Here is a 12,145-nt window from a genome sequence, read left to right as displayed (position 1 = left end):
AAGGTCCAAGAAGTATTCCTTCCACCACCTGATGGTATCACTGACTGAGGTCAACAGCACCACACCTTGACTATACACAGTGTTGGTAAAGTGCTGCTTTCCCTGCCTCAGCCACCTGATGGTTTGACAGAATCTCTATGGAGCCAATCAATAGTCTATCCAAAGCTTCACCAAACTCTTCCCACATCTGACCTTTTGTGTGAGCAATAGCCAGAGCTGAAACACATTTGGTCTGCTGATACCCCTCAGCTACCTTCGGAGTCCTACCAGCCAACAGCCAACAAGGTCCAATAGGACTCCTTCTTCAGCTTGACGGCATCCCTAACCAAGGGTGTCCACCACCAAGTTTGAGGATGACCACTGCACTTAGCACAGACAATGTTATAAAACTCATGGCAGCCACTTTGACAATGGAGGCATCCCTCACCTTTACTGGGATGCAGTTGAAGTTCTCTTGGAGTTGTGAGTTGAAGATCCTCCTGAAGGATTATTCTGCCAGGCATTCCCAGCAAACCCTCATTACATTTGAGTCTTTGGTCTGTCTCACATCTTTCTCCACCATCTGATCCAACTCACCATCTGGCGGTGATCAGTTGACAGTTCGGCACCTCTTTTCACTCAAGTGTCCAAAAATATGGCTGCAGATCAGATCACATGATTACAAAGTCAATCATTGATCGGCAGTCTATGGTGTCCTGGTGCCTTCTGCACTTATGGACACCCATATGTTTGAACATGGTGCTCGTTATGGACAAACCATGATTAGCACAGAAGTCTAACAACAGAACATTGCTTGGGTTCAAATCAAAAATTCTGTTCCTCCCAATCGTAACCCTCCAGGTCACACTGTTGTTACCCACATGGGCATTGAAGTCCCCAGCAGAATAAAAGAGTTCCCAGCTGGAGCACCTTCCAGAACCCTTGCTAAGAACCTTAAGAAGGATGGGTACTCCAAACTGCTGTTCAGCACATAGGAACAACCAAGCAATCAGAGCCTGCCCCTCCACCCGAAGGCACAAGGAAGCAAGCCTCTCATCTACCTGGGAAAACTCCAACACACAGGCGCAAGCCAGAGGTTATAAGTAAACTCCACTGGCTTGGCGTCTCTCACTATGGGCAATTCCAGAGTGGAATAAGGTCCAGCTCCTCTCAGAGAGATTGGTTCTGGAGCCCATGTTGTGCATTGAGGTGAGCCCAACTATATCTAGTTGGTACCTCTCAAGCTCATGCACAAGCTCAGGCTCTTTCCCCACCAGAAAGAAGACATTCCATGTCCCAGGAGCCAGCTTTGGTAATCCAGGATCAGATCGCCAAGGCCCCCACCTTTGGCTATTGTTCATGCAATCATGTACCAGACCCGCATAGACCCTCTGGCAAGTGGTGGGACCACAGGAAGGCAAGCTCATGTAACCCATGCCAGACAAGTGGCACTGAGCTCCTTACTTTTGTCTGTCCATACAAATGTTTTGAATCCCCTTGACTTGTCTGGTCTGTCACCAAAGCCTAATCTGCCTTGGGTCTACTTTGGGCAACTGTCCCTGACAACATAGCTCCTAGGATCATTTAGGCACACAAATTCCTCCACCATAATAAGGTGGCAATTCAAGAAGCATCAGTTGCAAACACCTTGTGTATTTTTTACATATGTATATGTATAAATAATTCAGATTGGACTTTTAGCTAGTGTTTAGCTCATGTTTTGCTACTTTTGATTTGAACAGCTCAACTGTAGCTTCTTCAGTCATTCAGTGTTTTTGCAGTTTCGCTGAATATATTTCTGATTCTTTTACAGGACTTGATATAATTACTTGGTTGATCCAAAACTACAGAGTCTGTGAGGAAGGTAGGTTATTGTATATCAGTATTGTTCTTTGTGTGTGTGTGTGTGTGTGTTGCTGGGAGATGGTGTTTTCTCTCCAGACAAGGTGGAAGTGATTAGTGTGTGTGATACGGGGGCTGCTGTTTCCAGTAAACAGGAACAGGGTGAGCCCTTCTGGGACCAGGTTAGATGAAGTCACCTGACAATGTGAGTTTGATTAGTGTCCCTGTTGAGGTCCTCACTTCTGGGGACATTACCATGCTTGAACTAAATTAAGGATTGGAAAGAAAAGGAGCACTTTGTTCCCTTTTGGTTCAGTGCAAATTAAAATAAGGAGCAAACGGAAAATAAAATGTATTGGACATTTTTGTGGACTGTCAAATTGCATGGTGCTGTAGAATGGTGCCCACCTATTATTTTAGTTGTCATTCTTGAAAGTGGGATTGTTCAAAGCTGTAAAGAGAGACAGGAGGTGAGGTGTTTCAGCTCTGGCACAACTACTGTAAAGCTTTGGTTTATGTGTGTGTGCGTGGGTGCGTGCGCGCGCGCGCGTGTGTGTGTGTGTGTGTGTGAAAAAGAAACTCTCTTCTTTTATCACCTGCAAAAGCACAAAAGCAAAGGAGGGCGATAAAATTGATATAACTCAGGCAATTTTACAGATCTTAGAGACTCAGAGTGTCTAAGAGAAGCTCGTAGAGATTGGGTGAGAAATTCAGTTCTCCAGGAGAGACTCGAAGTAGAGCTGCTGCTCCTCCACATCCAGAGACCATTGAGGTGGTTCAGACATCTGGTAAGGATGAACCCTGGACACCTCCGTAGGGAGGTTTTCTGGACATGACCAAATGGGAGGAGACCCCAGGGAAGACCCAGAGCACACTGGAGAGGCTATGTCCCTCAGCTGGTCTGGGAATGCCTTGGAGTCCTCCCAGAAGAGCTGGAAGAGGTTATGTCTGGGCCTCCCTGCTCAAACTGCTGCCATTGTGACCTGATGGACGGACTGACTGGATGGATGGAAAGAACCACTAAATCATCCATCTTGAACTTTAGTTTTAATGAAAGCGGTGTTTCCTTGTAGGAATGTGATCATTTGCCACTTTTCATGCCAAAGTTTTAAATAAAGATGCCATGTGATCTGTAAGTGTTTGGTGTATGTGTTGGGGATGACTCGGCCATAATCACATTTACCTTCAGCTCTAGATATGTAAAACTTTTTTTTTTTGCATTTGCTTAGGTCACTTGGCTTTGACAGCCATTTTGACTGGGGTTGAAACCAAACATTAGTCAGCTGTATAACTTTGTCCAGTGAATACTTTCTGAAAGTTTCATTGAAACTCGTTCTTTGGTTCATGAAGTATTGTCACATATGGACAAATGAGACACACAGACGCAGGAAGTTATATGAATGTTCGCCCTCCACGGTAAGGGTCAGTAAAAAGGACACATGACATATGTATTTCTTAATAAAATAATTGATTAAAAAAGTTTAATGAAAGGAATAAAGTCATGTCGTCCAATTAAACATTAAGGCCACCCTGTAACAGCAGTTAATCAGAGGCTCATTTGATGTGAGATTATTTTCAAGAACCGTTTTGTTTAATGAAGATGACAACTCTTCTGTGTTTTTCATCAGAAGCTCTACATCTGGGTGGTATGCTGCTCAGACACGGGTATGTTTACCCCCTGAAAGAACCACGGTGCCTAGTGTTACAACCTGATGAGGCTCCCTACCGCTTCCAGGTGACATCACCAACACTTCATATTAAAAACATGCTATTTTCCCACTTATCCTCTAATAAAGTTCAGTTTTTTCTTTATCAGCATCTTAACATTTTACATTTGTTTCATTACTGTAATTTTTTCATAACTCATCTATTTGCTTCTCGGTCTAATCATTAATGTGTTTCCAGACTCCTTACTTCTGGATGAGTACAAGATGGCCTGCCTCGGAGCTGGATTATGGTAAGAAATAAACTATAAAATATCTGTATATAAAAAGACATCTGTTTCAAAAATAAGAATAGATTATATAAATACATGATAATTGCAGGTCTGGACACAAACACCCTCTGTTTCATGTCTTTAATGGCTGTTTTCACCTTCCATCCACAGCAATCTATTTGGCTAAAAAGAACATAAGGAAACAAGGAGAACTGATGGAATATGAAAGGGTAGGATGTGCATGTGTGTGAAAGACACAGAGAACATGTGTGTCTCTATAATGATTTATGCTGGGAAGATTCTACTTGAAGAAGTCTGCCTCGTTGTTTCTCATCCCACCTTGTTTTAGGAGAGGTACAGTCTGCTGCACAAGAAGATCAACCACACCTGGGATTTTGTGGTGATGCAAGCCAGAGAGCAGCTCAGGTACGCACGCACGCACGCACGCACGCACGCACGCACACACGTGCATTGTTTATCCATTTACCCTTTATTTATACAGGTAGTCTCATTGAGTCACAAGAACTCATTTTCAAGAGAGACCTGTTTAGGGAGCAGATGGTGGGGGTTAAGGGCCTTGCTCATGGGCCCAGAGTGGGGCAGATGAGGGTGGAGGCAGGTGTGGGTGTTTCACCTTTTCCACCCACATTTTTATGTTGACAGTACCGGAAGCTGAACCTGTGACTTTCCAATCACTGGTCCATCTTCTCTAACCTCTGCGCCACAATTCCCCCATGTGCACACACACACACATATACACATGCCCCTCCCTATGCAATTGGTCCTGGATTTCCTGGATTTCCTGGATTTTGGGTCCTGCATTTCCACAACAGGCCGCAGTCTGTGAGGATCCACAACTTCTCCTCCTCCACCATAATCCTCAGCACTGGCTCCCCTCAGGGCTGTGTGTTGAGCCCCCTCCTGTTCACCCCCCCCCTCCCCCCGAACATAGGAGCATCCATGGTGGAAGTGGTCTCCAGTTACAAGTACTTGGGTGTGCACCTGAATGACAACCTCAGCTGGGGCAACCACACCACCAGCCTGACCAAGAAAGCACATCTGCTACTTCCTCAGTCGGCTGAGACGAGCTGGTCTGAGAAGCTCAGTCCTCACCTCCTTCTACAGGTGTGCAGTGGAGAGCATCCTGTGCTCCAGCATCAACGTGTGGCATGGAGGCTGCACAGCTGCAGAAAGAAAAGCTTTGCAGAGAGTGGTGAAGGCTGCACAGAAGTCTGTTGTAGTCAGTCTCCCCACCTTCACAGACATTTACACCTCTAGATGCAGGAAGAGGGCCACCTGCATCATGAAAGACCCCACTCACCCAGCACACACTTTTTGCCCCACTCCCCTCAGGGAGGAGGTTGAGGAGCATTAAGTGTAGAACCACTAGACTGAGGAACAGCTTCTACCCTGAGGCTGTTAGACTCGTGGATCTCTAACCAGGATAATCACTGTAATGCCACTTTAACTGGAGATTTGACACTTTATCTATGCAGCTGATTTCTCACCCATAAGCTGCTATATTCATAGCCAAATGCTCACAACAGACTCATGTTCAGGCTGCTGTTTAATACACCGTATTATATTATTATTATTTAGCGTATATCTTAGATCTTTGTTTACTGTTTCTTTGTTATAATTTATACTATTGCTATTTTTAGGTGTAACTGGGACCTTGAGTACACAATTTTGTTCCACCTTATGTACCACATGCGATGCAAATTACAATAAAGAAACTTGAACCTTGATATTGTGATTTTGATGTGCAGAGCATCCAAACAGAGGAGGAAAGCTGACCGGATTGTTCTTGAATGTCAGGAGCAGGCCTACTGGCTCATCAACAGACCCCCGGTACGTTCAGTACAATTACACAACTGTTCTATCCTCTGTAGTGTTTTATACCACACTATGTACTGTCATACACTGAACTAAATACTGTTCTGCGGTACATGATTCAGATCTGGTTTCGGTGTTCACTGCAGTTAATCAAGCTTACGCTAACTCAAGCTTTTCACTTTAATAACACCCAGTCCTGTGTACATGGTAACCTGCTGAATACTTCTTATGCTGCATTGTTCCACATATACATTATAAATACATTAGACATAAATATATAACATTATAAATGATCCCTGTTCCAATCACAAAAAACTTTAACTCTGTAGACCATTCGTCTCCATGAGCTTGATCAATGTGGACTCTTAAATCAAGTCTGTTCTTCATGACCAAACGGCTCTCGATAGGCCAAGTTGGATGGTGCTGCTTGTGTTCAGCAGTCCAAATCAAACCAAAGATTCTTGTTTCGATTGAGTTTGGGCTTTAACTGGACCATTCCAGGACATTTAACTGGTTCTCATTAAAGGGATACATCAGTGAACTTGTCTAATAGTTATTAGTAGTTTGCACCTTATCAGCTGGGGCATCAGTCATAGAGCAAGAAATATTAAGAAATAGGCAAAAGCCTTCATCCATGCTAGGCTAATGGCTAGCTAAACAAGTGTCATTTTATTTTAAATAAAATCTTTTTCAGGCTTAAAACACAACTCCTTATCAAAAACAATGTACTTGTGTGAAAGAATGCTACATTAGCTAATTTTAAACGTCAACACATTAGCATGACACGTTTGTTTAGTTTGTCTCTGTTTTCTCAAACCAACATCTTTGTTACTCTGCAAATCGACTGTATAGTGTGATGCTGCCAAAACTGCACGTTTTATTAAATCCATGTGATCACCATGTCTGGTTAGTTCAAAGTTTACTTAACTCCTGTCAGACTGATACATTCATCAGCATGTACTCTCATGACAGTAGGGAAGTTTTGGAACCCAGGAATGTAGGCAGGACTCAAGAGATAAATAAAAATGTATTCCATCCATCCATTATCTTTACCTGCTTCTTCTTTTCTGGGTCACGGGGGTCACTGGTGCCCATATCCAGCCATTACTCTGCGAGAGGCGGGGGACACTCTGGACAGGTCTTCAGTCCATCACAGGGACACATAGAGACTAACGAGACAAACAACCATTCACTCTCTCACTCACACTTGGAGACAATTTAGAGTTACCAATCAGACTAACGTGAATGTTTTTGGTCTTTGGGAGGAAACCAGAGTACCCAGAGAAAACCCACGCATGCACAGAGAGAACATGCAAACTCCACCCAGAAAAGCCCCCAGCCGGGATTCGATCTGGCGACCTTCTCACTGCGAGGCAGCAGCTCTTCCAACTGAGACACTGTGCCGCAATAAAACCTTATTCACTAACAAAACTAAATCACTGTTGTGGCGGCCATCCTACTTACAAAAGTTCAACAGGGAAACACAGGGGTGTTCACAGGGAAGAAATCATGACTGGCACGTCCAATGTTCCACTGAGGGAGTGAGAGTATAAAGACAACACCTGGTGAAAGGACAACTAGGAACAGGCAGGCAGGGCAGGAGCAGATACACAGGGGAAACAGAGAAGCACTGGAATCATCAGGGAGTACAGTGAACACAAGAATAGCAAAAACCTTAATTAAATAAAATAAGAAGTCTATTAATACTAACAAACACACTGAGCCTCACATCAACACTCTGAATGTTTGTTACGGCTTGTCTGAAATCTCTGGAAGACTAAGTTTGTGAAGACTTTACACTTTTCTATATTTCTGCATAAATATGATCTAAAACCTCATCAGATTTTAACTCGAGTCCTAAAAGTAGATAAAGAGAGCCCAGTTAAAGAAATGAGACAAAAATATTATACTTGGTCATTTATTTACTGAGGAAAATGATCCAGTATTACATATTTGTGTCTCATTTGTTTAACTGAGTTCTCTTTATCTATATTTAGGACTTGAGTGAAAATCTGAAAGAAAGAATAATCAGTGCTTTATCACATTTTAAAAAAATCACATTCATACACTGATGGGACACACATCGGAGGCAATGAGGGGTTCATTATCTTGCCTAGGGACACTTCGGCATGTGACTGCTGGTGGAATCGGACCCCCAACTCTTGCACTGGAGGACGACTGCTCTAACCACTCAGCCACAGCCCCCTATACAGTATACTAAACAGTACTGTACTGTTCTATACCATACTATACAGTACTGTACTTTACAGTACTTTATTATACTATACAATATTATACTGTATTAAGCAGTACTATACTGTATTGTACAGTACTATATTACTATACAAGGATTCAAGGTTCTTTATTTGTCATTCGCACCCCATGTGGTGCATGTGGTGGAACAAAATTATGTACACAGGGTCCCAGTTACATCCAACAATAAAATGTAAAAGAAAAACAGTAATAAGATCTAAGATATGAACTAAGAAAAACATCAACTAAATATACACTAATCACTAATAGCCCAAAAACATCACATCGAACAGCAGCACAAACATCAGTCTGTGTGAGCAGATGAGCACAAATGAACACAACATGAAACAGATCAGCAGCAACATGAAACAGATCAGCAGCAACATGATGTGGTTTTTCACAGTGATTATTCTGATTTGAGATTCATGAGTCTAACAGCCTCAGGGTAGAAGCTGTTCCTCAGTCTAGTGGTTCTACACTTAATGCTCCTCAACCTCCTTCCTGAGGGGAGCGGGGCAAAAAGTGTGTGTGATGTGTGAGTGGGGTCCTTCATGATGCAGGTGGCCCTCTTCCTGCATCTGGAGGTGTAGATGTCTGTGATGGTGAGGAGACTGACTCCAACAGACTTCTGTGCAGCCTTCACCACTCTCTGCAAAGCTTTTCTTTCTGCAGCTGTGCAGCCTCCATGCCACATGTTGATGCTGGAGCACAGGATGCTCTCCACTGCACACCTGTAGAAGGAGGTGAGGACTGAGCTTCCCAGACTTACAGATAACTATAAGTACTACAAGTTGTCTGTCGCTGCAACAGATTTTCATCATTTTGATTGTGGCCAGGACTGATTTCCATCATCTATAAAAATGAGGAGGGGAAGAAAAAGTGTTTTGTTGTGGTCTTGTTGAAGTCATCCAATCTAATGATGATACAGGAATTACATTGACACTACTTCAACCAATAAAGAGAAGAGCCACAGTTTGACCTAATCAAAGCAGAGCAGGGAGATTTGCTGGGAGAAAAATATTCTCGCTTACATTATTTACCTAAGAAGAACCACACTCGACAGCAGGAAAATATTTTTAACCAGGATTTTACTTGCAAGGTTAGATTTTCACGACACGTTACATAAATAAACATAAATGTACACAGTAATACCAGTCACAAGAATCTGCCTGGAGCTACTTTCTCCACTTGCTTTTATATCCTTATCAGTTCAGCCGAGTTCACAGAGCTCAGGAGGTGTACCTACTACCTCTAACCTTCTAGGTCTAGAAAAAATTTCAATCCAAAAATATTTTTTCCAGCTTTAATCCATGTATACTGTACTGTACTATACCATACAGATCCTAATATAAAGCGTGTACAGTGTACATAGTAGTTTTAACAGGCGACTACAGAACTAGTATTACATTTGTCACAATGTATAAAGCAGACACATGCCACTTTGCCATTGGTAAGTGCGGCTCCACTCGGCTCTCCTTACCTTGGTTTTTTTCTCAGGTTTAGGTGATTTACTACTTTGTACTATAGTGGAGGCTGACCTGTTTCTCCCCTCTGTGGGCAGGTTCTTCAATGCAAAGTGGGTGGTATTATCAGTGCAAAGTGGGCAGTATTGTAACATGTCATTGTGTTCAAGCCATTCCGCCCTTTGTGGTCCTTAATCACCCTAGACTTTAATTTCTTTGGCTTATCCTGGCACTGCTTATAAGTCCGGATGTAGCCTTGCTGTGCCACCATCTCTGATATCTCTCTGTAAATATGATAATTTCTTGTGATTCTATCTGTCAACATGATGAGGAAGTGGAGGTTCAGATGTAGTTAACAGTTTTGCTTGCTTTTGCAGTAATGTGGCTCCTCTGGCCATTCAATGGCTGCTGTCTGCTTATGTCAAAATCGTCACCTTGGAGCAGTCCGCTTGGAACCACAAACAAGGTGGTCCCATAAACCGAGCTGAGTGGGGGTGGGTACGGGCAGTGGGCAGGCCCTTAACTGGTGCAGTGTGGTGTGGAGCCGATGAGAGTGGAGACAGTGGCAAAGCATGATAATGTTCACCTTCAGTTCCTTGTACCTTCTGCATGAAATATTTAGGCTGTCTGGTAAAAGCCTGAGCCGAATAAAGGAGAAACAGGGATGTGTAGGTATGTCATAACAAGAGGAAGCACATCATCTTCAGTCTTTTGCCTCATATAAATGGTACTTTATTACTTTCATAGAGACAACCAAACATCAAGAGGTAAATAAGGGGGAAAGTGAACAGAATGCAGAAGGAAAGGGATGCTGGACAAAAAGAAGAAAGTCAGAGTTAGTGATGTGGAAACTTCAAGGAAGGTTAAGTGCTGACTCCCACATTCACTCTGAGCAGACTACCCACCCTCACTTACACACACACACACACACACACACACACACACACACACACACTTACAGATGGTATATGGTGGTGAACCTAAGATCTGCTGAGCTCATACTGCCGACCGACCAGCATGTTAAATTAGATCTTTATACAGGTTAGCTCCCATTGAGTCTCGAAGACTCATTTACAAGAAAGACCTGATTACATACATACATGCAGATGAGAAAAAGAGAACGCGAGGATGGAGGAAGCCAAAAAAATCATGTCTAACACCATTTCCTGGCCGGGATAGACATACAATGACATCATAATACATTTATGCATAGAGGTCGACAAAGCCGGTGAGTTATCCATAAACACTCCAGAGTTGCAAAGTTCTGATATGATGGTACAGTGTCTATCAGCATCATGGTTCTGATAAGGCCACAGATGTCCTCGGGAGGGAAGGTGGGGGGCAGGCAGAGCTTCTAGTTACATATCCTCCAGGAGCAATTTGAGATAAGTTGGCCTGTCCAAGGCCAGCGGGGAGGCCAAATTAATCTAAACAACAATTGTTTGGGCTGCCAGACTCTGTTTTCTGTCTGCCTTCAAGTTCTGCTAGTATACTCAATGGCGAATCCAAACAGCCAGAATTAGTAGACATTTTGCCCAGTCCGTGCTTGATTTAGTATTTTCCAAGATTGAATCCTTCATTCTGGTGAGTTCCAGGAGTCGCAAGTGGCCTACAATTCTCAGAAATCGCATCCAGCTTGCGGTTGAGCTCGGTAAGCATATGAGTTTGAGAGCTTGAGGCACAAATTAATCCTTCACATAAGGCTGGTAGCTTTACCATGGCCAAAACTGCTGCTGACGTCTTACTAATTTGTTGATATCCAAGGTATCCACTGATTCCAAAAAGCAGAAACTCTGTTATCATAAATCCATTAATGTACACATCTTCTATGTCCTCCAGGGACAGCACAGATAGACATACCATCTTCCACTCATTCCAAGAATCCATGACATACCCATCTGCGAGGGTCCATTCAGAGCATGAGGGCTCTCCAGCACCCTGTCGTCTGGTGGGAAAAAAAAAAAATCAATTGCTTTGAGGGACCAGCTGACCAAATCCATAATAATTTCCAATTCAGAAGATGTGTAAAGAGAGGCTCTGAGGTTGACAGGACAAGAGAGCAAAAAAGCAGGAGGGAGGGAGGGTAAGAGCAACCATCTTCATCGAAGGCGAAAGAGAAAAGCTGTAAAGCTGACTCCACCCGACCATAAAGCTGCTTCAGTGGTTCCCACAAACACCATGTCTGCACGCCACTCAACAAGTGGTCAGTGACATTCAGTCCACCATTGTCGGCAGCATTGACCCCACAGCAGCAAGTAGAAGTCTCAGAGGACCAAAGGCAATCCGGTCCATCTGGGAGAAGAACTGTGCTGGCCCAGATGATGAGCAACCAAGGCAGCTGTGGGACTTTAAGGATATATGGTATGCTTGAGCTGAGCATTATTGAGCCGACGGTCCACGGGCATCATTGGTCTTGATTCTCAAGAAAAAGAGCACCAAATGGTGATTCTGTGTGGATAACAGCCATCAGTGTTTATACGGAAAATCACCAGATTATCTGAAGGACCTTCTTGCTCCATATTCATCCACCCGGTCCCTACGATCACAGAACAGTCATCTCCTCCACCTTCCACGAACTAAATTAAGAACAATGGGAGATCGGGCATTCTGTGTGGCTGCCCCCCGCCTCTGGAACTCCCTCCCTGACTATCTGAGAGCTCCACAATCATTGACTGACTTTAAAAAAAGGCTTAAAGACTTTTCTTTTTAAGCAAGCCTATTCTGCCTCCACATGATTGTATCATTGATTTTAGTTGATTGTATCATTGATTTTAGTTGATTTTATCATTGATTTTAGTTGATTTTATCACAGATTTTAGTTGATTTTATCACAGAT

General features: G+C 43.3%; 1 protein-coding gene across 1 annotated transcript in view; it reads left to right on the top strand.

Moving 5' to 3' along the window:
* Nucleotides 1–12,145, top strand: part of rgs11 (regulator of G protein signaling 11) — a 23,318-nt gene that overhangs the window by 3,071 nt on the left and 8,102 nt on the right. The window contains exons 3-8 of the mRNA XM_037681529.1: nucleotides 1,793–1,843; nucleotides 3,450–3,556; nucleotides 3,727–3,778; nucleotides 3,929–3,987; nucleotides 4,107–4,183; nucleotides 5,527–5,608. Of these exons, the coding sequence (XP_037537457.1) occupies nucleotides 1,793–1,843; nucleotides 3,450–3,556; nucleotides 3,727–3,778; nucleotides 3,929–3,987; nucleotides 4,107–4,183; nucleotides 5,527–5,608 (428 nt within the window). The remainder of the gene's footprint in view (nucleotides 1–1,792; nucleotides 1,844–3,449; nucleotides 3,557–3,726; nucleotides 3,779–3,928; nucleotides 3,988–4,106; nucleotides 4,184–5,526; nucleotides 5,609–12,145) is intronic.

This window comes from Nematolebias whitei, chromosome 9, assembly GCF_014905685.2.
Source record: "Nematolebias whitei isolate Nwh7 chromosome 9, NemWhi1, whole genome shotgun sequence".
NCBI lineage: Eukaryota > Metazoa > Chordata > Actinopteri > Cyprinodontiformes > Rivulidae > Nematolebias > Nematolebias whitei.
This window is presented reverse-complemented; position numbering and strand designations above follow the sequence as displayed.